This window comes from Podarcis tiliguerta (genome assembly GCF_965153285.1).
Source record: "Podarcis tiliguerta genome assembly, chromosome: 5".
NCBI classification, from domain to species: domain Eukaryota; kingdom Metazoa; phylum Chordata; class Lepidosauria; order Squamata; family Lacertidae; genus Podarcis; species Podarcis tiliguerta.
Genome location: NC_139538.1, coordinates 68061167 through 68085162, shown reverse-complemented (window position 1 = coordinate 68085162; position 23996 = coordinate 68061167). Strand labels below are relative to the sequence as shown.

General features: G+C 47.3%; 1 protein-coding gene and 2 long non-coding RNA genes across 4 annotated transcripts in view; 2 read left to right on the top strand and 1 right to left on the bottom strand.

Annotated features, from left to right (window-relative positions):
• The window catches only part of UNC5B (unc-5 netrin receptor B), a 164036-nt gene extending 154568 nt beyond the window's left edge, over positions 1 to 9468 (bottom strand). Inside the window, exon 1 of one of the 2 annotated variants that reach the window (XM_083441380.1) lies at positions 8854 to 9468. In XM_083441380.1, coding sequence (XP_083297506.1) covers positions 8854 to 8950 — 97 coding nt within the window. In that variant the 5' untranslated portion in view covers positions 8951 to 9468. The remainder of the gene's footprint in view (positions 1 to 8853) is intronic. The other variant, XM_083441381.1, reaches the window with a different exon arrangement.
• Positions 1 to 23996, top strand: part of LOC310678116 — a 463560-nt gene that overhangs the window by 54500 nt on the left and 385064 nt on the right. The gene's annotated exons all lie outside the window — the stretch shown is intronic.
• The window catches only part of LOC310678124, a 408095-nt gene that overhangs the window by 41575 nt on the left and 342524 nt on the right, over positions 1 to 23996 (top strand). The gene's annotated exons all lie outside the window — the stretch shown is intronic.

The following is a 23996-nucleotide window of genomic DNA, read 5'->3' as shown; positions in this document are numbered from 1 at the left end:
CAAGCCAGGGCTGTCTGGGGATGTGTTGGCCATCCATCTTCAAATGCCAGTGAAGGATCCTGGGGCAAACATTTCTAATTCCACGCTGTTTTACCAGTGTCCCAGATATTGCTGTCACAGCTCCCAAGCAACTAGTTGAGTTTCGTGTGCAGTCATCAAGTCAGCCCTACTGCCAAAGCCACCTAGCACAAGGATGGAGAACTCTTGGCCCTCCAAGATGTTACTGAACTACAGTTGCCATCAGCCCCAGCCAGCATGGGCGAACGCCAGGGATGATATGGGTTGTAGTTCAGCAACATCTGAAGGGCCAAAGATTCCTCACATCTGATCCAGCCAGATACAAGTTTCGCCTTTCAAAATAATCTATAGCTGGTGGCACGAAGACAAGCAGAATCTGTGCATCATTATTAATTAGTAGCAATGTATTATTATTACCGTTGTTGTGGTTAGAGCACGTTCCCAGAAGTGGTGAACAAGGAGAAAGTGGGCACATCTCCAGCAGCAACACATACCAGTGTGCAAGGAGTACTTTAAAGTTCTGACAATTATGGTATATAGGAAACTGTTTTATACTAAGTCAGACCCATTGCTCCATCTAGCTCAGCAGTCTACCCTGATGGGCAGCAGCTCTCAAAAGTTTCAGGCAGTGGACATTCCCAGCTCTACCTGGAGACACTGGTGATCAGACCTTGGACTTCTCTGAAGGCAAAGCATATGCTTCAGCACAAAGTTGCAACCTTTGCCTAAGAAGTTCCCTTCTTGGACCGTTTCTGACCACACAGGTCATTCTGGTTTCCTTTGCTGACATGACGGCAATGTGAAGGGAGAGGCATCCCTGTTGGATTCACATGGATGGACCTAGGGTGCACTAATAGGAGATTCCCTCACCAGTTAGTTAGAAATGAAGCTGGCAGTAGACCGTGGTAGGTTCCTTCCCCAGCCACTTGCCCACATGCTGATCTCTTTGCCCTGGGTTGCAGCACACTGCACCAACTTTCAAAACAAGGTGGTGATGTAGGGTTAAAAATAGCAAGTTCCTAAAAGGAAAGCTGTATCTGAAGTCACAAAAACAAGTTACCTCTTGCTGCCATTTCATCCCCAGCTCCCCTCTCCACACACCCAATTCCTCCTCAAGCAGGCCTTTTTTTCCATTTTATTTTTAAGCCCACTGCACCAGCCCATATGTTCATCAAACACAAACAAGAGTACTGCTTTGTAATCAGCCATCGCAGGTTCACACTTCCTCTGGCAAAAGCATGTGCACTGCTAGTCACATTCACAGCAGCATCCCATCCCAGATTTTAACAGCTGCTCAGGCAGCCCACATGGCAGTTGCCAAGGTGGGGAGGGTGTGATGGGAGGGGAAGGCGAGAGAAGGCAAAAACAAGAGAGGCTGTGATCCTTGCACTGGGCTGCTTCGCATGCCACTCTTAATAAGAAACAAACATGGAATCTAATCAAACATGCAATCAAATCAGCAGCATGGCAGAATGGCCAGGGACTCAACTCAAGCACAAATCGTATCCCAGGAGGTGAACCCCAAAGACTTCCCTGCTTCTAAACAGCATCCTGCCACACTAAGCTTGGAAATCTGAAGTTTAAACACAGTGTTTGGGTAATAATACATAAACATGTGTCCAAGGGATCAGACAACTTGACTACATCCCTGGAGTTTGTAGGTATGAATCTCAAAGGGGTAGGGTCACATCACACAGGAGCCCAGCTGTTTGTTAATGGAAGTTGAGACCCCTTGTGTCAAGATGTTAATGAGACCCTTAGGTGATAATTATTATTATGCTTTCTTGTTTGGCCTGATTTGTCTTCATGGTTTATTTAATCTTTTTGTGGTTTTATAAATTTATATGTTGCCCAAGAGCCAAAGTATCTCACACTAGTTACAAAGTTGCTATGATAAGTTATCAGTCTTCCTAGACTAGCTTTCCTTTCCACCTATCCTCTGCTGATATTGCTCCTAGCTATTCCTTATATAGTACCAGGCATGGAGAATCCATAAACCTCCATCTGACAATAGGTAGGGATGAAGGAATTTAGAGTCCAACATCACCTGTAAGGCCACAGGTGCGTCATTCCTGTTATATAACTTTCAAATCCACATCTCAAATCAAAAGAAGGTTACCATCTCCCCCCTCTTCTAACAGCTGTGTAACAAGTAAAAATGCAGTTGGCACAGCTTACTCCATCCTGATATTTCCATGGCAGGGAAAACACTTTTGCTTGTCCCATAATTTCTGGAGGCATATAACCTCTTCCAGGAGAAAGGTGGTCGCCCAAATTTCACATCAGAAAAACCCTGTACAGCATTATTATGATAATGATGATGATGATGAAAGTGCCATTGACTTTTGCAACTTTAAGTATTCCCAAAGAAAGTCATTAACTTTTAAAACAGTCCCCTCCAGTTACTTGTCTCTCCAATTTCTTCCTACACAGAGAGAAGGATACCAATACAGTACTTCAATAACAGGCTCCTCACATGGAACAATTATTTTCTGGTATCATCCTTAATAACAATTTATGGAGTGGATTCAGTTGTCAACAAGTAAAGTAGCGATTTGGATGGACCGACATGTTTGCAAGCTTAAAGCTACAGGAAACCAAGGAACTTCTTGCACACCCAAAAACAGCATCCGAGGGGCAGACCAAACTAGGATCCATTCGGTGTTCAGTCATTAAATGCTCAGCTTGTACACTGAAGTAGTACACATGATTCCCCGGCATGTGTAAATCAGCCTCAAGACCACGAACCTTATCCTTTTCGTACTCTGCACAGTACCTATCCCTATACTGACAAGCAGATGAAAGTAAAAACAATAGAACCGGCAGCATAGTGCCCCCAATGAGTGCTACAGACGCATACAAAAGTGAACAGTCCAGACCTATTAGCTCTTTTAAGTTCAACCAGCCAACAAAGCAATTATCTCTTTGGTATCTCTACTGTCCCCTGCTTTCCTTACTAGGAAATGGCAGGAAGGAAGATAATTTTAGGATTAATCATTTCAGTAGCAACGGACTGCAAACTACAGGAGCTGAATTGGTAGCCGTGAACATTAAACATGGGAGGGAAAGATTCAGCAGTTGTCAGTTACTATTTCCACACTCTGGTGCACACCCAGTTTTGGGATAATACCTGTGCTGAAAGCATTTCCTAAGCAAAGCATGATATATAGCTAAAAATAAAATAAAACCACCCTTCCCATTACAACAAGAAGACAGACGATAGGAAGCTAGGAATGTGGAGCTGGGGGGGGGGGAATGCTGCTGATTGAGGCATGTCCTATAAGCTTTTCCTGAACTTTTAATTGCACTGTAAAAAAAATGAATGCCTCCCATCAACATGCTTGCAAGGCATGCTTGCCGCAAGACGCTTTTGGCATTGATCAAACAAACGCCACAGGCATGCCTGGTGACACATCCCCACACCTAGTGCATTACGCAGGCCCCCTCCAGCTTTACAAGGTGGAAAGAAAATGACCAGTTAAGTTAAAGAGGCTTCAAAGTCTTTTTAAAAGGAAAGCTTACAAGCAGACTTGCCTGTCACTGCCTGCCGGGGCACTCCAAGCCCCTAACAGTTTATAGCGATGATCTTTCCCAAACTCTGCAGCCATCAAACTTTATGGTTTCCTGACTCCTGAGATGCGCAGCTAAAGACATCTCTTTATAACTGCACTTAAAAGAGGGGGAATGTCTCACCGGCATCTCCATGTCTCCCCTGCTGGAGCTTGACAATGGATATATGGGACAGTATCCTGGATAAGAAGAAGGGAATTGGTCTGAAGCCATGAAAGAGTGCTTTATCTCCAGTGCTCTGCTTATTAATCCCAGACATGCATAAAGGTAAAGGGACCCCTGACCATTAGGTCCAGTCGTGGCCGACTCTGGGGTTGCGGCACTCATCTTGCTTTATTGGCCAAGGGAGCCAGTGTACAGCTTCCGGGTCATGTGGCCAGCATGACTAAGCCGCTTCTGGTGAACCAGAGCAGCGTACGGAAACGCCGTTTACCTTCCCGCCAGAGCAGTACCTATTTATCTACTTGCACTTTGACGTGCTTTTGAACTGCTAGGTTGGCAAGTACTAGGCTCTGTGGGTTAACCCACAGTGCAAGCAGCAAAAGAGAGAGAGAGAGCATTCTGCATGTGCTTCAGGAGCTCTGTTAAAGTCACAGGGCTCAGCTGTGACACTGAAACTAGGTTCTCAGGTCATGTCTCGGCTGAAATAATACCTCTCCCCAACAGTGAGAAAGCTGGTGACGTTAGGAAAAAAGGTGTATGTGTCACCCCACCCCAATGCATGAATTTATGTGGGTGAGGCATGCTCTTTGGTTACAGCATGGAGTCACAATTGCACACCAGTTTGGAGTAGTGGAACCTCGAGTCCAGAGGTCAAATGTGGCCCCAAGTCTCTCTCTATAGAACAGGCATCCCCAAACTTGGCCCTCCAGCTGTTTTGGGACTACAACTCCCATCATCCCTAGCTAACAGGACCAGTGGTCAGAGGTGATGGGAGTTGTAGTCCCAAAACAGCTGGAGGGCTGAGTTTGGGGATGCCTGCTATAGAATCTTCCCGAGGTGGGATAGCTCATTCTGTAGAAAGTGACACTCTTAATCTTAGGGCAAAAGATTCCTGCGGTGCAGGGAATTGGGAATAGATGAGTCTCATGGTCCCTTTCCAACTCTTCAGCTCTATGATTCTATAATTCTTTTCTCCCCACTCCTAACCCATCACCAGTCCTTCCTTGTGCCCCAAGTGCCTTGCCTGGCTGGAATGTATCCTTGAACCGTGATGATGCCTCTTGCCTGCCTGGACAGAGGACAGACAGTGGTGTATGTGTTTGTGTGGAGAAAATAATGCACCCTACCCTGCTCTGCCCACTTTTGCTCCTGGTCCCACGCTCCACTGTTCATTTATAGACCACCTTTTTCTTCCAAGGAGCTAGAGGCCGTGTACATGGTTGTCCTCCTCCCTATTTCATCCCCACGACAACCCTGTGAGGTAGGTTAGGCTAAGAGGTGGTGACTGGCCCAAGGTCACCCAGTGAGCTTCATGGCTGAGTTGGGATTCAAACCCTGGTCTCACAGGTCGTAGTCCAACACTCTAACCATTACACCACCACTATGCATGCAGCCTTCTGAAGTTTGCCCAGAAGGGAATACAGTATGGCTCTTGCATTGGAGAAGGCTGCCCCACCCTTGGTGTAAAGGGTTTAAGCTTCCATATCACATGCTCACCATTACAGTTTCTCTTGGCTGCACAAGGAAAACTGCTGGAAAAGGCTAAGGAGACCTACAAGCCTGTCCCTACCTATTAGTTCACAAACTTGGAGGGAGAGCAGCATGGGGCGGATATAATTCAAGTCAGTGTTTGACGCAATGGCAGGGAACCAAAAGGTCTGCAATTAAAAGGTAATTCTCCGAGTTGAGATGATTATTACCTTCACTCATCCCATCATTCCCACAGTACGGAGCCCCCACGCCTGAACTTTTAAGCCGCACTTCCAGCTATCATGGTTATTAAATGAAAGAATGGAATCCTCAACAGGGTTATCATTTGCTCAGCTAGCAAAAGAGAACATCAATAAGATTCAAATGCAGCGCAAAGCTGGAAGTAACAGCGGGACCAGCTAACAGCTTCACTCCTACCCTCAGCTGGCTACCAAACTACACACACACACACACCCCACCCTCCCTCCCCGCTGGTGCCTATCTCTAAACCATCACATTCAATGCAATACAAATTTGCTATAAATATTATTATTTTTGCAAGACGACAGTTCCTACTTCAAACCAGGGTCTCAACATATTTTCATTGCACTCTCAAACCTTCCTTTATTCTAGCAGATGTTCGGAATGCTTAAGGAATGCAAAACAGTGCCCCTGCTTTGGAAAATTCTGCTCCTTTGGTTGAGTCCTCTTTAATTTTGTAGCAAAGCATATCTATAAATGTACTCTCTGAGAAGCCCTTCAAGCAGCGCTCCCATTTCACATTCCAGAATCCCTTTAAACAATGTCCTCTGTTCACTATAGGCTCTTTCTCCCCTATCATTAACTGCAACTTCAAAATACATCTTTAAAGCGCCAGACTCTGAGCAAATTATAATTTGATTCTGGTTAATTACAAGCAAGCTCTTTGGAATGAGAGCATACTGCACCCTAAAAACAATGCACTCAGTGTACTTATTAGTAGCTGCGCAACATACAGAGTTGCTATTAGCAATTATGAGCATTCTGATCCATCATCAGCTTTCACCCAAATCATCGGATACCAGGTTCTAAGGTTTTGGTTTTGCATTGAAAGGGCCACCCAAAATAAATCTTTGGTTTTATTTTTTATTTTTTAAAAAAATCTTAGTTCAAATAGCACTGTCCTTTACAAATCTACACAGCCCCTGCTGAGTTTCAGGAGGACTTGCAGCAAGCAAGGATTACAGAGCTCTGTCAAAACAGCCAGAGATAAACAGGAAAACATAAAGGTGTGTGGATTAGTTCGCCCTGTCAGGCCTGGAATGCAGCAGGGGTCTGCTATGACAGACCCTAAAGCAAAAGGATATTAAAAGAGGATGGAGTACATGAAAACAAGTATCAGTCCAACAGAATATATTTAGGCCACAACTCTCCAGCCAAACCAACTGAACAGGAGACTCTTCCCAGGGAAGGCGGTGAGTGTGTTTTTCCAAGTAGAAATCTCTCCCTAATAAACACATGATTACGGCTGCACAGACCACAGAAATACTTAAGAATCCTGAAGAAAGACAGAAGCCCACATTACCCTCCTCAAACCAGCTCAGATGTCTTAAAACTTCAAGGGTTAGCCCCAAACACACATGCAGACCCCCTTGCAGTTTCCTGTTAGAGCCTATTTTGACAATTAGAAAGATTCTTCTTCTTTGACCTTTCAGCTTTATCCTGGAGAGAGAGAGAAAACCGGCCCGATAATCACTCTACACTTGATTCCCCCTTCCTAAATGCGCTACATAGAAGTCCTGTTGAACTCTGTGGAACTTGTCTCCAAATAAGCTGGTCAGGAAGATAACCAACACCTCGCTCTGGCTTCCTCCTGCTGCAACAGATTACTACAACATATCCTAAAGTGATGTGTGGAAACAGACAATCAACAGGGCTTACTCCCCGATATAACCTATTTCAGATAGCAGCTTAACAGCACAAACACTATGGTGTTAAATTGGAAGCAAGCCCCACTGAGTTCAAAAAGACTTCCTGCTGAAGCGAAAGGGTGCATTAGGGATGGAGTCTAAAACAGTAAGGCTGTGGAAGAGAGTTCATGCAGGAGTCGCCTCAAATTAGCAGCCAGGTTTGAAGTAGGTGATTTACTTTGAATTGCAGTCTCTCAGGCCAGCAACTTACTCAGATGCCACTCAGGGAGGGGCGGTTACATCCCAGTCAGTTAGTTCCTGTCGCAGGAGAGAATCCAGATTGCTTTTGCACAGATTTTTTTTAAAAAGCATTGCTTTCCAAGGGGTAATTCATGCACAGTGACTATTCAATACAGATAGTCTCTGAAAGAGTCAGGCACATTGCTTTAGGGCTCTGACAATTTACTTTTTTAAAACGTTCAGATTTCCACCATGGGCACTCATGACAAAGATTCAGAGCAGTATCACCCACTTCTGCTTGAATTAGGAGTGGAGTCAGTCAACCCCCATCACCTGGCAAAAAGTATAAGAGTTATTGCTGTCAATTAACCAGGAACCTGGATTTCAGGGGAAATGTGTGCAGTTACTTGCATATATATAACAGATAAGTGCATTTACTCAGGTGCAAGTGTAGGTTCCATGGGGTTTACTCCCAGGTAAGCACGCACTGGCTGCCAACCTAACGCCACAAACTTATGCACACATGCATCACGACCCTGCAGAACTCACTCCTCCGAAGTGTGAATCCCAACGCTGCCTTCCTCGGAGTAAGTGAAACGAGGAGGCTTTATTCCCGAGTTAACCGTACACAGAGGACGAGCATCCTTCACATGCACCTGCCCCGAGAGCGGGGATCCTGCGTCCCCCTTCCAAGCAAACCCTTTTTTGCAAGGTGGACTGGGTTATATATTCACCTTTCTGGGAGGCAAGAAGAAGAAAGAAAAACCTTTCCTAAGGAAGCTTGGAAAACGCTCCTCCGACCTGCACTCAGAGGAAAGGCTGCGCCCTGAGCGCTAGTGCAGCTACTTCCGAGCATTGAGGGGGGGGGGCTGTGTTTGGGAACTACTCCCGATGCACTTGTGGAAACCTCTCCTCTTTGGGTCCCCCTGACTCAGGCAGCACCACGACGACTTCTTTCCCCCGACTTTCCCCGTCCCTCAGACCGAGGCAACCGCGCCTCTCCGCCACCCTCTCTTCAAAACCGCGGCGTCTGAGGAGAACAGCGGGGGGAACCGTCCCGTTGTCCTACCAGCGCGGGGCAAACTCGGCCAGCCGAGGCCCCCGCCCTCCCCCGCTACGGCTACCGCTTACTAGCAACGTTGTTTGGGGTGTTCGATTACTAAAAGAGGGGTGGGGGAGAGCGAGAGAGGGCGAGAGCGCAAAACAATTATTTTCGTTTCTTTACTGCCCCCCCCCCAAGTAATCCAGCTCCCCTTCTCGACGCCGCCGGAATAAGCGCGGGCAGAAGAATCAATATGCACAAGCGGCAAAGTGGGGAACGGGCTCGAGGTAGGGGTGTGGGGCTGTTTGAAAGTCTGAGGTAACTTTTAGGAAGCGGGTGGGAAACCAGGAGAGGATACAAGTCTCTCTCCACCTCAGCAAAGTCCTGAAGAGACGAAGCAGCGCTACCCGCCTTCCCCCCCCCAGCCCCTCTCGCGTTCCCACGAGCCGCGCCGAGTCTTACCTGCGTGGCAAAGCCTCAGGTTGCAGATGCCCCCCAGCAGCAGGAGCAGGACGATCCCGCCGGGGCCAGAAACTCCCCGGCTCCAGGCAGGAGCCATCGCTGGGCGCGGACGAGGCTGCCGCGTCTGCCGCTCTCCTGCGCCTCCTCCTGCGCCGCCGCCTCCTCGCCCTCTCCAGAGGCGCCCTCCTCTTCTGCTTCTTCCCTCGGCAGCCCTTCCAAAACTCCAGCCTCCCCGCCCGGCGCCCCAAGACTGCCCTGCTCCCGCCGCCTCTCGCAGCCACGCTGTGGGGACGGGGGTCCGCGCAACTCTTCCTCTGCCCACAGCGGGGAAAGGGGAGACCCGCCGCCGCCGCCGCCGCGCGAGGAAGAGGGTCGCCGGTGCCGCCGAGCCGCTCCTGCGGTGCCAGGCTGGGCAGCTCCTCCCCGCTCTCCAAGTTGGTAGGAGCGGCGCTCAGAGGGGCAGCCACGGCTGCTGCTGCTGCTGCGGGGCTCTCATCGCCGGAGGCTCCTGTCGCTGCTGCTGCTGCTGCCGGCGCGGCGCTGCTCCTCGCATCCTCCCCGCGTCCAGCCTCCTCCGACAGTGCCAAGGTGTCCCGCGCGCAGGGGAGCCCAGCCGCGAGAAGGGGACGGGCTGGCGGGAGGAGGAGGAGGGAGAGGAGGAGGGCTCCGCGGGAGGGGGCGGGCGACAGCCGCAGCGACAGCCGGAGCCGGGCGAAGGAAGGGGGGCGCCGGGGAGCGAGCGACGGCCCACAGGCCGCGCGGAAAACACGGCGGCGGCGGCGGGGATCGGCTCCCCAATCACGGAGCTGGAGCCTCTCCAGACGAGTTGGCGGGAGGCCGGAAGAGCAGCCGCCCGATCTCGTGCACGTGTGTACTCAGAAGTTTCAGGCTGCTTTCCCCCCTCTCTTTTGTAAACCGCTGTGAGGTTTTTAAGGTGCATAAATGTTATGAAATGGACGGATACGCGCTGCCTTGGTTGAAGAGCATTTCCCTTAACGCACGACATTCTTGCAATCCCCACTTTTAAGTTATTTCTGCAGCAAAGCTCCGGCGCCGTGGACCATAAACGCGCGCTCTTAACCACCGGTTCAGAGTCACTCGGGACACGGGAAATGTTTGGATTTGGCGCGTCAAAAGAGGTTCTCCGAAGGGTGGCGATTGGCGAGCCTCTCCACTGAGCCTGGGAAGCAATAGGTCCCGTTGGTACCTAAGGACTGGCTCCGTGTGTCAGGCTCTTCCCCTTCACCCTACGTGCCCGTGTTCCGTGCCTGATGCTCTGCTTCCTAACTTGATTGAATGTGGCCTCCTCACAGGTAAGAGATCCCATTGAAAGTCAATTTCACTTCCAAGCATAGGTTGAGGATTTTGGTACTGTTAGTTTGGCCACTATCCCTCTGCACCTTCACTTGACTAGCTTTTCCTATTATCAACTCTGGTGCTAAGGTAAAAGAGAACTTATTCGCAGGTAAATTTAAGATGTGGGCTGTGAAGGTGACAACATGGAGATGGAATTATGATTTTTACCTTTGCATTCCTCCTCCCTGACTGAAATCACTGATTTAAAAAAAAAAAAAAATTAAGGAAGCAGTGCCGATAATTCAGAGCTATGCCCGTCCTGTGTAATATGAGGCAATGGTTTCCAAAAAATGTGATCCCTGGGCCAAATAGCTCAATTGGTAGAGCATGGGACTCTTAATCTAAAGATCATGGGTTGGAGCCCCATACTGGGCAAAAGATTGCTGCATTGCAGAGGGTTGGACTAGATGACCCTCATGATCCCTTCCAACTCTACAATTCTATGAATTCAATGATATACAAGTGTCTGGTACAGTTTCAAGGGGACCTTGAAACTATGCTGCAAACAAATGTTTCTTTGAATTTTCCACCACATGCTAAAGAGACAAGCCACTTTCCAGTTCCAACTTTATAGAGTGGTTTGCCTCTTCAGCTGTGCAAGTGACTGTGCAGCCTTAAACTTCATTGATGCAACTCAATAACCCTGTGATGGTAAACGCACTGAAAACTCTCCCTGCTGTCAGCAATCCTTATTTCTAAGCAAACATAGGATTTCATTGCACACGGGTGCTATTGTCATTTGTCGCACACTTTATGAGCGGGTGGGTCGTAGAATCATAGAATTGTAGGGTTGGAAGGGACTACAAGGGTCTTCTAGTACAATATTTTGCCTAACTTGAGGCTCAAACCCACAACCCTGAGATTAAGAGTATTGTGCTCTTCCAGTTGAGCTATCCCAGCTGCTGTCACTTCTGCTCTATGTACAGCACCTAACACAAGGATGGGGACAGAGCCGTCTTAAGTATATTCGGCACCATGGTGCAAAGCTCCCTCCGGCGCCCAGCCCCCTGTTTCCCAGAGTTTTTTTAGGGAGGACGGCGCTGCCAGCGGGGCTGGAGGAGGCAGGCAGCAGCTGGAGGGCAGCTCCTCCAGCGGGGAAGAGGCAGAGGCTGGATGCGGCACCTCCCAGCTCAGCTGGCCACTTCGTGCCACGGTGGCCACGGCAGACGGAGGCTCCGGGCGTGGCACTGCTTTGATGCGGCATGGCGAAGGCAGCAAGCTGATGCTGGGAAGCACCGCGTCCAGCCTCCGCCTCTTCCCTGGCGCCCTCCAGAACTTGGTGCCCTGGTGCCCCGCTCCACTAGCCTCTATGGGTAAGATGCCCCTGGATGGGGAACCTGCCCCTTGGCCATGCTGACTGGAGCAGATAGGAGTTGGACTGCAACAGCAGCAGAGGACCACAGCCCTCCACCCCTGATCTAGTATGTAGATGCTAAAATAAACATGAAATACTAGTCATTGTTCTTTGGCTTCACTGTACCAGTCTTCTTGAGGGCTGATCTATACATAACCTGAGCAACTGCTTCCACATGTGGCAATTTTCAACTATCTCTATAACATGTAATAGGAACTACTACCTACGTTTAAAAACAAACAAACAGTGCAAGAAGTTTCTACGTCACTGCTGGGTGTACCGAGAAGAGTATGTCACTGGTGTGGAAACTTCTTTGGGTCATCGGGAGTTGTTGCCATGTGAGGAATGCTGTTGAACCACAGGGAAAATAGCTACTGCACAGATCAGGTACTATGTAGATCCGCCCTGTGATAATGACACAATCCTTAAATCAGTGAGACTTGTTTTTAAATGAAGTTGTAATCTTAAGGAAGTTAAGAAGGAAGTCACGCCAACAGACCTAGCTGTGCTTAGAAGGGCAGCTTTTTTGTGCCTTTTGCTGCTGGAAACTGATAGGGTCAGAACAGAACTCTGTGTAACCTGGGAGCCTGCATGGTTTTCCTAGCAGCAGAAGTGGATGTACCATTCTACCTCTTCTGTATGAAAGGACTGGTTTTTATTAAAGAAGGGCAGGCCTACAAAATTAACTGCCTGCAGGGGACTGCTAACAGGGCTGCCTCACACAGGGCACATTTCCTTCAGTAATCTTAACGGCTGCATGCAGAAAAGCACCAGAAAATGTTCTTTGTTTGTCATATGTGGAAAAGGAGACAAGAGGACTATCTCAACCCATTAATGTTCAATATCCCTAAATAAACATTCCCCTCCTTCCCCTTCCCTTCTCAAAGATGAATTATGAGTACAGGGCTGAAAGTGTACACTTCGCTGGCTGCTCCCCATTCCCTGCTCCTTTTCTGGATGCTGGGCACCCCTCCCCCTCCATCCCAAGCAAGTGTGCGTGTTAAGGAAGGGGGATGCAGAGACCACAGAGGTCTCAAATGTCCAGGAAGCATCGCTGGTGGTTCTGATTTTTGTTTTGTCTGTGACAGATGAAAGCAGGCAAGATTAGCCTTAGAGGGGTGAATAAAGAAATAACCCCCTTCCTACCTCTCCACAGCACTGTTAACCCCCCCCCCCAAAAAAAAAACCAGCAGCACCTGATAATCTCAAAGAGATAAGGAGAAAAGATGGACTGTTTGCACTCTGCTGACGGTTTTTAATGTGTCTTTCCTCCTGTCTAGAAAAAAGGAATTATTGCATTTTTACAGAATGGGATTTGGACAGTGGAAGAGGCAACTCCACTCTCCACAGCTCTGCGCACACTTTTCCTACCTACTTCTGATGGTGGGTGGGTCAGAAAAGCATACAGCCTGCTCCATAATGTCCATTTGTTTCACCTATATATAACCCACTCTGCCTCCAGGAAGCTCAGGTCCAATCTGTGTGGAAGATCTGCAAGAATGGCCTGTCTTGAAATGCAGGTATGTGAGGGAGAGAGTGCCAGCAATTTTGGCCATAGTCATGGCAGTGGTGTTTGTGTGTGTGTGTGTGGGGGGATTTTATCCTTCCACTATGGCGCGTTTTCAAACACCTCCTCCCCAGCCCTCAAGCTGCAGTTAGCTTGCTGTTTATTTATTTGTTTGTTTGTTGCTTTTCTAGTCCACCTTTTTCTCCAAGGAGCTCATGGTGGTCTACATGGTTCTCCTCATTTAATGTCCACACGAACCTTGTGAAGTAAATTAGGCCGAGTAGCAGACTAGGCCAAGGCTTCATGGCCATCTGGAGATTGGAACCCTGGTCTCCCAGGTCTTAGTCTGACACTTTAACCACTACACCACACTGGCTCTGTAGGCTGCATGGGAGGGCTGCAGGTCACATATTACCTCAGTCACATTGGCAGCCCTCGCAGCTGCATTTCAGTAAGATAGACTGAGAGGTCTAATCATGGATTTACTGCATGAAGCTTACTTTGGCTCACACAAGGCTCCCGTGGTCTCTCACTCGGGCAATGACCGTGGCCACCATTTGCTTAAGAACAGCATGCACCAGTGCATTCTGGGTTGGCATTTGGGGCAAGAGTCTGTGGCCCTGTGCAGTAGAATGAACAGGAGGACCCCCAAACACAGCTTACCATTGCAAAGAGTGAAACAATATACATTCCTATCTAACCAAGTGGAGTCCTTCAGACCATCAAGTCCAGAGGCTTAAATTAGCTTTATGCACCTTTCATGGATTGGTTGGATGAAGAGGAATGTTGGGAGGAACTAGCTGGGGAACCCCCAAGGGAAGAAAGCTCAGAGCCCAGGGATTGGGGGTGGGACAACAGTGAGAGGTCAGAGGGAGAAACTGGAAGAAGGTGTTGGAAGCTGAAGAGGTAACAGAGCTTAGTGATCTGGGAGAGTTTGTGGCAGATTGAAATGCAGCTGCCATTACCCCTGGCTATTGACCATGCTGGCTGAGGCTGATGGGAACTTGAGTCCAATAACATCTGGGGGGCACTGTGTTGCCTATCCCTGCTTGACTATAAATGAAATGTTTAGCTTCATGTCATAAATTCACTCCCAAGGAGGGAGGGAGGCAGGGGGGAGAGAAACACACAACTCTATCAGCATAAAGTATGCAAGAAAGTATGCAAGCGACCAGCTCTCTTTTACTGCCCTGTCCTGAGATTTAGTAGTGACCAACTGGACTAGAGGCTTGCACATCGTTGGGAGGCAATGGGGTCTTCAGATATGACTTCCACCATAAAGTTCTCAACTCCACCACAAGCACATTTCTCTCATGTGATCAATGAGAAGTTATTCAGTGGCTGAGTCCTTGTTGTCCAATGAGTTTTGAACTAGCATTCAGCCATGAACAGCAGCAGCTGTTCTCCCGACCAAAAAGAGGGAGTCAATAATGAGCAACTTCACAGGGTTGTTTTCAGTTGACCAATCAGGGGTGGGAATATCAGCCCAAGAGACACTTCAAGGGCAAACTTCAACCACATGATGGTGGTGGGCAGGGTCAGAAGCAAAAGTGGGCGGAGCTCTGGATGAGCCGCGTTGGACATTCCAGCCATGCAAAAGGGCAGAGGGTGCTGCCCCCAGCCACCATCTCCCTACCCTCCTCCAAAGCAAACGAGGCACTATCACAGTTCAAGAATATGCAGTCCAAGAGCAGAGGAAGATGAGCAGGTGCAGTCTGGAAGCACATGGGCTGGGAGAGCCCTGAGGGGCAGACAGAGAGGCCCAGAGGTCTGCATTCAGTCTTTAGGTTTCTCTCCCCTGCAATAAGGCAACTATAGCACTGCGCAACATTGAAGATCCATGCAACCATATGAGTGAAGTTAACCATATAATAATCATCTGGCAGGTGCAGCAACCACACCTGCCAGACGTCTCTGTTTTAATAGCCCCGCGACGATTAAAGAGGGCCTGGAATGCTTCAGGCCAGGAGAGCAGAGTTATCAGATCTGCACTGCCTAGGCCTCCTCCTCCAGGCGCCAAAGATTGCACTGAGGCACCTTTCTTCCTGGGTGGCTGTATGACTTTAGTGGCTGGCAAGGGGATCACAACCATCCAGCTCATCTGTTACGTGCAATCTGAAGCCTTTCCTTGATATCCCTTCAGGCTTGACTATGGCTGCTTTTGAGCTGGCACCAATGGGGCAAGCGCAAAGGGAAGCAGGCAGGCGGTCACTTGGCGATGTTGCTTTTTGACAGTCCCATTTGTAGAGCGCTTCCACAGCCTACTCCTCTGTGCAGTCTTTGTGGATGGGGGGGAACACCTTTCATTGTGTTGCTCAGGAAAAGAACACCCTGCACTGACCGTGTGAAATTGAATCACCATCACCAGCATTATTTGTATACCTTTATGCGCACAAATGTCATAGCAAGTTACAGTCGGGTCGGGGAACCTGTGGCCCTTCAGAGGTTGCTGCACTACAGGGTCCCTGACCATTGGTCATGCTGGCTGGGGCTGATGGGAGTTGGAGTCCAGCAACATTTGAAAGATTCCTCAACCCAGCCTTACAACAAGCCTGCAAGGTATATTTTCACTTGGAAAACCATGTTAGTTTGCTGCAGAAAACATCTGGCAAAAGAGTCCCATGGCACCTTAAACACTAACTAATTTGGCATAAGCTTTAATGGACTAGACCCCACTTCACAGATACAAGATGGTGTGGCTGCTGTCACATTTTGACAGCTTGTAGGAGCCACAGGTGAGAGCTGAGGGCGAGGACCAAAGGTGGACCAACTATCCCAGAAGGAGCATAATGTGTTCCCCACCAGAGGTACTATCCGTCCCCTAACATTATAAACTTCCAGTTAAATCTTTCCACAACTTCAGTACCAGTCTAACACCTGGAAAAGATGTAAACTGTCTTCATGCTTGCCCATACAAGGAAAAGAGCAATGTTAGCATCTAAGGCTCAGATTGCTTTTTTCTCAGGTGCTGTTTCTCGAACTTCTGAGCTACACCCTAGGGAAGACAAACGAAGGCACCTTCCACTGCCCCAAGGCTTTCCGCTTGACTCCAGCACTGATCCTTCACACACTGTATATGAAGAATGGCAGCAGAGCACATTCTGAAGCTTGAGGGAGACTGGTATAGTTCAGGCTCTGAAGTAACAACTATATATTATGTAGGTACATACCTAATCTGACCACCTTTATTCTTTTATGTGTGGGGAAATGCAGCCATGGGCCCCATAGCAGGAATATGCTCCTGATACAGCACTAGTTTCCTGCAGACAGTCCTCCACCTGTCCCCAGATGTGCTGGTTATTGCAAACAGCACATTGAGGTGCAAGTAGCAGCCAGGCAGGGGGCAATTTGCACCAGGAAACTGGTGTGAGTTTCTCCATTCTAGATCAGGAGCACATTCTGGAGCAGGGGCCCACAGCCTTTTTTCCATGAAATGAAAAATGCCCTTAAAAAAATCATTATAAAGTCTAAACCTAAATTGCTTCTATAAAAAAGCACACCCACCATCATCCTGAAATGGAGCATCCTCCTAATCAAATTTATTCAAAATCTCCTTCGTACACCAGATTTGTTTCTTTGCTTAATGTCTGAGATCAAGGCTGTTGTAAGCAACAAACCAGGCTTTAAAATTGAATGTACGTATTATTTCGGCCCTCTTTTTTAAATCATGTCATGGTTCTCAAAGTGGAGTTCACCGAACATACTTTAATAATGCAAACAGAATTCCAAGCAGAAAGACAACATGAGGCTAACATGATGAGCCTGGCACCAAAGATGACCAAACATTAGCCACCCAAAGCCTGTCCAAATGGAAAGGCAAGGGGGATGGGCTTGTTTCTGGTTCTGTCACATAGAGCTAAGAAGCAAATAGAGAAGTTCAGGGGCCAGCACCAAAAAGGTCAATTCAGTTGTAGCCACTACTTAATAGAAGGCCTTCCTAATCAGAAGCCTCTTATCCCTATATCTTGGTCTTCCTGAAAGTTCATCTGGAGCAGGGTTTCCAACCTTGGGTTTCTAGTTGTTGTCAGTCTACAACTCCCATAATCCCTAGCCAGCAGGATCAGTGGTCAGGGATGATGGGAATTGTAGTCCCAAAACAACTGGAGACCCAAGTTTAGGAAACTCTGATGGCTTAAAAAGCAGGAACTTCACTGCTGGACTACATTCCTGACTGCTGGGCCATGCTGACTGGGGCTGAGGAGTGTTGGAAACCAACAACTTCTGTTTCTTGCCCCTGCTTTACAGGAAAACGTAACTGATCGCTGTGACAATGGCTGACTGGACAAACGTCACTCTGAAATGCTGAAAGCTATTATAATGCTAGAAACAAATGCTGAAGGTTCTACGATCCCCATTTTTAAACAAAATCCTCTGCTACTTTACAGATTGAAAGATACTACTCCCATGGGCACCCACAGGAGTTTCTCTAGGGGGTGGGGGAAGTAAAACACTGAAAATGGGGAGCAGGCTAATCTGTCGGGGGCGGGGGGGGGGGAATGAGAATAGTGCCTGTACGTTTTGTCTCATATTTCAGGTTCTACAAATGATAGAAATAAACTCTAACATAAAAAAGCTGGAAATTATGGTTCATCTGAGTGGTGAGCAACAGCCCCCTTCCTGCCCCCCCCATGGGTGCCCATGATTCTCCCTAAATCTTGCTCAGATTCATTTTTTTGAATCCTATATACTATTAACAATCTCATTCTGCAAGTGTGGATATTTACGTAGCCCAAACAGCACCACTTATATATAAGAAGGAGGGATCAATAGGTGGAATGCCAAGGTCTGCAGAAGTAAAAATAAAATAAAATAAACCAGCTCAGTTGGTTAGAGTGTGATGCTGATAATGGCAAGGTTGCAGGTTTGATCCCTGTATGGGACACCTGCATATTCCTGCATTGCAGGGGATTGGACGATCCTCAGAACACCTGTGGGGAGGGGAAGACCTCAAAGCATGCCAGCGAGGACTGAGCATGCTCATTGGCCATAGAATGTTGCGTGATGAGGCCAAGGAAGAACACTGGGAGGGATGGAATGGAATGGAGTATTGGAGTGGGGGGAGAGACATGGCAGACTTCCTGGAACTACAGAGCAACATGTTGTTGCAGATTCTGCTTTCTTGTTAAAATCCCTTTTCTGCATTCTTAACAGCAAAACCCTCTTTCTATCCTCTGCCCAGTATTTCATGCTGCTGCAACGTTATGCAACGTACAGATTTTTCAGTGCTTTAGAAATAAGCATCTTCCCTCCTGTTTAAATTCTAGCTCCATAACATTTTGTTCTGATTGCATATGGGGTGGAAGTCGTTAGATTAGTTAACTGCCTAGAAACTCCCGGCGTCGATGGCTAGTTTGGCATCGCCGTTTCTCATTCATTGCTGTGTTGCAACGGGGGTGGGTGGGGCGGAATTCCAGCTCCCTTTTAAGCTTCTTGCTTTCCTCCGGGTTCTTTCCTGACACAGTTATTAACGAAACACAGAAAACAATGATGGACCTGAATGATCAATGGAGCGTGCAGGGCCAGCAGCCCCCCCACCCCCGTCACACACACACACACACCGTGCTTTCTGTACTGTGCTACTTCAGTTTAACCAAGCCTCAACTGCAGGAACAACGGAATTTACTGCTCAGTTAAAAATAAAGGGGATGGGGTGGGGAATTCGACAGAGGAAATAAACGCCGCTTTAAAGCTCCAGTTTCTCCCAAACTGTCCTGCGGCAGTAAAACAAGCGAGCACAAGGGGGCGCTGTGCAACCTTAGCCTCAGCCAGGCTAGGGACACAGCAGCAGCAGCTGCAGCAGCAGCACCCACGACCACTGTCTAATTAAGATCTCTTGTTACAAAACGCACACTTGCTTCCTGGTGACCTCGGAGGAAAGTCAGGGGGTGGCTTGGCCGCGTAACCCTCAGATGCCCAGCAACGAAAGTCTTAATCAGCAGCAAAGCCAAGGCTTGGGATGAGGCTGCGGTCAAGCAGCGGCTCACGCTGTCAAGCTCCTAGGACGTGCGAGGAACACCAGCAGCCCGGAAGCAAAGGGTGTGAATGAGAGCCTGGGACTTGGGCAACGGGGAATCGGCCCATCAGCAGGAGACATGGAAAAGCACTCCTAACACCCTACAGGTTTGCCTCAAGTTCCTCTTTTAAGAGCCTCTGTTTGGCTAGGACATGCCCTGGGGAGATGGCAGAATGATGGTGCTCCCCCCACTACAGAACATTAATTTATTGCTTCATCCTCATGTATGCCTAGCAAAGTGCTTATGAAGGGGAAACGCGACTGGTGGTGTGCTTTTGTTTTGTTGTTTTTTTAACACATTAGACCACGTCAGTCTCTCTCTCTCTCTCCCCCCCCCCTTTCCTATCATTAGTTGATGTTAGCACCAATGGATTAGGGAACGGGCCATTAATTCTCCCAAGTTTTGAATATCCTGGCAGTTAAGCAAACAGAGGAGCCAAATCAGATGCACGAGGATGTAAGCAAGTCCAGTCTGTTTGTCTTGTTTGCTCAGAAGGAAGGCCTTCCAAGTTCACTGAGACTCAACTCTCCAGTTGGTTTGCTAGGACTACACTTTGTATTTTCGGGTGCAATCACAGCACCCAACTGCAACTCTTCCACAGTTACCCCAAGGCCTTTTCTAAGACAGATCTCTCATGCATAGCTGTCAAGCATCCCTTATTTGAAGGGACAGTCTCTTATTCCAGTGCCATGTCCCGCTGCTGTCCCTTATTGATGGATGTCCCTTAAATGTCCTTTAAATGATGTCCCTTAAATTTCAAAAGAAGCAGCTCCTCTCCCTCCCTCCTTGCCTGCCAGGGAGGAGGGAGGCTCCAACTGTGTTGCTTGGCTGTGTTGCTCACCCAATAAGAAGTCTAAGAATGACTGGGGGGGGGTAGAGCTTGCATGCCTTGTGCTGATCAAATTGGCTGTGTTCCCTGGGGACTCGCCTTTGCTCAGTGCTTCCCAGTGGAGAGGTGACGGTGGTTTTCCTTGAGGCTTCGTTTGGCTGCTGGCTGGGCTTTCTCCCTTTGGCTCAGAAGTTGAACATACCTGTGCTGAGTGCTCGGATCAGAATCGGATGGATACGTCATCAACGGCCCACTCACCCTTGCTGGCGAAAAGGTCTGTCTGGAGCGGGGGCACATGGTGGGGGAACAGGAAAGGAGATCTCGTGGAAGGGGGGGAGGCTGTGTGTGTGTGTGGCTAATTAATGCAAGCTGAGGGGGTTTTTGAATGCTGGGTGCCATTTTGTTGCACGTGCTGCTGCAAACTTTGCAGTGCAAAGCCAGGCCGGGGAGCCATCTTAAGTTGAGGCTGCATAGGCCTTGTGGTGCATGTCATTCAGATTCTATTCAGTTGAACCTCTGGTTACAAAGTTGTTTGGACAGTGTTCTCGAAGCTATCAGCATGAGTTTGACCAGACTGCAGGAGGACAGGAAGACTGGAGTGCCTGGAACAGGTGAGGCTGCAGGTCCCTTATTTTCAAATCTGTAAGTTGACAGCTATGCTCATGCCAAGAGACCGGGTAGCACAGACTATAGGGCAGGGCTGCCAAATTACTGCTCCCTTTTTTCCTGCACCGGAGGATAAGTCGCTTCAGACCTGGCTGGCTCCTTTTTAGAATGCAATAAATACAGAGAATATTTCTTTCAAGGTTTCCTTTTAGGCCGCCCGGAATAAATGTCTCTGGTTGCTTCCGTTCTCACAACCACGTGCGACGGATAATAAACACAATCTGTAGTCTGCTTTCAAGCCCACTCGCCAGAAGTTAGTGACCCTCAACACACTTGAACCATGCACTTGTTCTTTGGTAAAGACGAGAGTTTTGCACTCTCCTGATGAATATATAAATGGGGAGAGGCTTCACAATCCAGTTATGCTCTGTGTCATTTATTCTGAGCATATTAATTGTTCGCATTCATAAAAGCCCAACAGAGAATTAGACTCTTTTTAATGGCTCTCTGAAAGACTGAAAAAAAAGCCAGTTCTTTAATTGCTCTCTAGCAACACCAGCCCTGTTATTAGGCAGAGGAAGGCAGCTGCCTCACGCAGCAGGTGTTGAGGGTGGGAAGTGTCAACAGGTGTTGAAGGTCAGAGCTGTGTGTGCCATTGGGTCTGCTCTGCATCACCCAGGTTCACGTGAGCCTTGAGATGCTGCCCTGTCACCAGCTTCTATATGTGAACTGGATGGGGGAATGCGATCTTGTCCTTCATCTTAGGCTGCAAAAGGACTTGGACTGGCTCTGTTCTTTAGCCATCATGAATGGACAGATATTTTTGTTTATTTATTTAGCAAGAATATTTACCACACACACACACACACACACACAAAAAAAAACAAACAAACTTGTTATAGAATAATATATGCTATTAGATATATAGATGATAATGATCTATTATTATGCTATTATGAATTATAGGTAATTTCTGCATCACCTTTTACACGTGTGCCAAGGCAACTTACAAGCATATCAGAAGCACAGTTAAAGTAGTTCTAAAAACAGCACAGAAATAACCGAATGTTCATTCTGTGTTGTTTTTTTAAAGCCAAGGCAGAGATATTTTCTTCCAGCTGCTCTTATTTCTGGAAAGTAGAGATAGCGGGAACCTGCTGTTCCATAGAACCCCACTGAAAGCCCTGTTCCGAGTGACTGTGGAATGGGCTTCTGATATTTTGGGCGCTTGCTGGATAAACCACTTGCAGAATGTAGTGGTTCATGTGGCATGTGAAGGATAAGGTGGTCCCCCAAGCAGCCTGACCTTGAGCTGTATAGGGCCTTAAATGTTAGTGAGAAAAACCTTGAACTTGGCCTAGTAGCAGATTGGCAGCCTCGGCGAATGCTGCAAAAAAGGTGTTATATGCAACCTAGCAGTTGTGTTCTGCAGCCTCTGAACCACCCTCAAGGGTAGCCCTAGATAGAGTGCATTGCAATGATCCAAGCTTGAGATTACCAGTTCATGGACAAGTGTGGCCAAGCTAACCCAATCCAGGAACAACTATGTGTTAAAGAGGAAGGGAGAAATAGTTTTCCAAGTGCTTCTTCAAGGCTAATTCTCATACACACACACACACACACACACACACACACACGCTTCCTTTCTTGTTTTTTGTAATGGCTGCGCTAATGCCCCTCCATCTTTTTGTATTTGTTGGATGCAGATTGGATCCCCCAACATGTCTATTAGAGGATAAATAAAGCAGATTAGCACAGCCATTCCCTTGTTACTGTATATTATATTATATTATATTATATTGCATTTGCATACTGAATATTTGGTCTGTATGTGCATTGGGGGTTGGTCAGCAGTTACCTGTTTAAAGAAACCTGAGGTACCTTGAGAGGATTCATAATATCATTGGGAATGATGGGAGTTGTCGTCCAACAACTTATGAAGGGCCGAAGGCTCCCCAGCCCTGGTATAAAATATTGAAAGTAGAGAAGTAGTTTCATGCGGAAGTAGTGAAGTAGTTTCATTCACTACAATAATGAATAGCGAAGATGAAGTACAATGCAATTAATAAAATGATACCCAAATTACCCAGTTATAATGTCCTTAGCTATAATAAATTTGTTGTCAATAAAGTGGCCTTTAAGGCTGTAGTTGCCTTGAAATTAGATGGGCTTTGCTAAACTAAATGCAATAAACTGTAATGGCGATTCTCTGATATCATCAACTGTAATGGTTATTCTCCCATATAACATGCAATAAGTAAAAAAGATCCATTCGCTTTGATACCGGCCAGGGTATTTGTCTAGATATATTTTAGCTTTGTTCCTTTCCGTGTTCCTGTTGTGATGACCTTCAGTCTGAACAATTTATGACTGACAATAATACTCAGCTTAAAAATCTGCTGTGAGACTGAAGTCCAACTGTGATGAAATCCACCTCAACAGGAAGTCTCTGCAATTGCCTGTTTCAGCTGATATTATAAGCATTCAAGTGGAGGGGAGGGGAGAGAAATAATGGACACTCCAGACGAAAATATCCATAGTGCAATCACAGATTGCCTTTATATAACATTGGTAAATCTCAATACATTGGCATGTGTAGCAACCTTCAACCAGTTTCTTAAAAAAACCAAAAACCACCAACCAACAATTTTGCCACGTTTCATTGTTTTCCTTTTAAGGAAAACACTCCTCATTTTTTTAAAAGTGAATCTGAATAGGAAGACAGATCAGGAGAAATCTCTATTGTTGGCATGTTTCAGATCTTGAAGAGTTCAGTTTTAAAAAGGAACTAGTTCAAGTTCAACACGTCTCAACAGCAAGTCATTCCAATTCACATTCATCCCTTTACAAAATGAATGAGTTCAATTCATGTTCAGTTCACAGTTCTATTCAGTTCATCCAAACGATCCTTGGCCATTCCCCCCCCCCCAAGTTTTCAGGGATTTTATGTGCTTCAGAATCTTAGTCCAGAGATGAAAGTTGGACCAATGAAATGAGTGCACAGACTCTTAAGAAACAATAATACCTACTCTCTGGAAAACAACAACAATCTATTGTCTATTTCAAGTCTGGGTATGCACAGCACCTGGTGGTCCTTCTGTAACATGCTTTGGTTCACCCAAGCTTCTCATTATGAAGCTTTTAAATCAATGGGTTATCTTTTAAAAAATGGCTGTTTCCTCATTTTCTGTGATAAACTCAATTTAGTGCACCTGCTTGGTCTGCTTTCTGATGCTCTAAGACAGTGTTCCTTAAAGTTGGGTCACTAGCAGTTGTTGGACCAAAACTCTCATCATCCCTAGCTAGCAGGACCAGTAGTCAGGGATGACCAGAACTGCAGTCCAGCAACAGCTGGAGAACCAAGTTTGAGGAACACTGTTATCTAACAGCATTAGAAAAAAGGAAAATGGCACTATGCCTATTTATCTTTCTGCAAGAGATGCATCTTGCTTTCTGTGCAAGCCCATGCTGTACTAG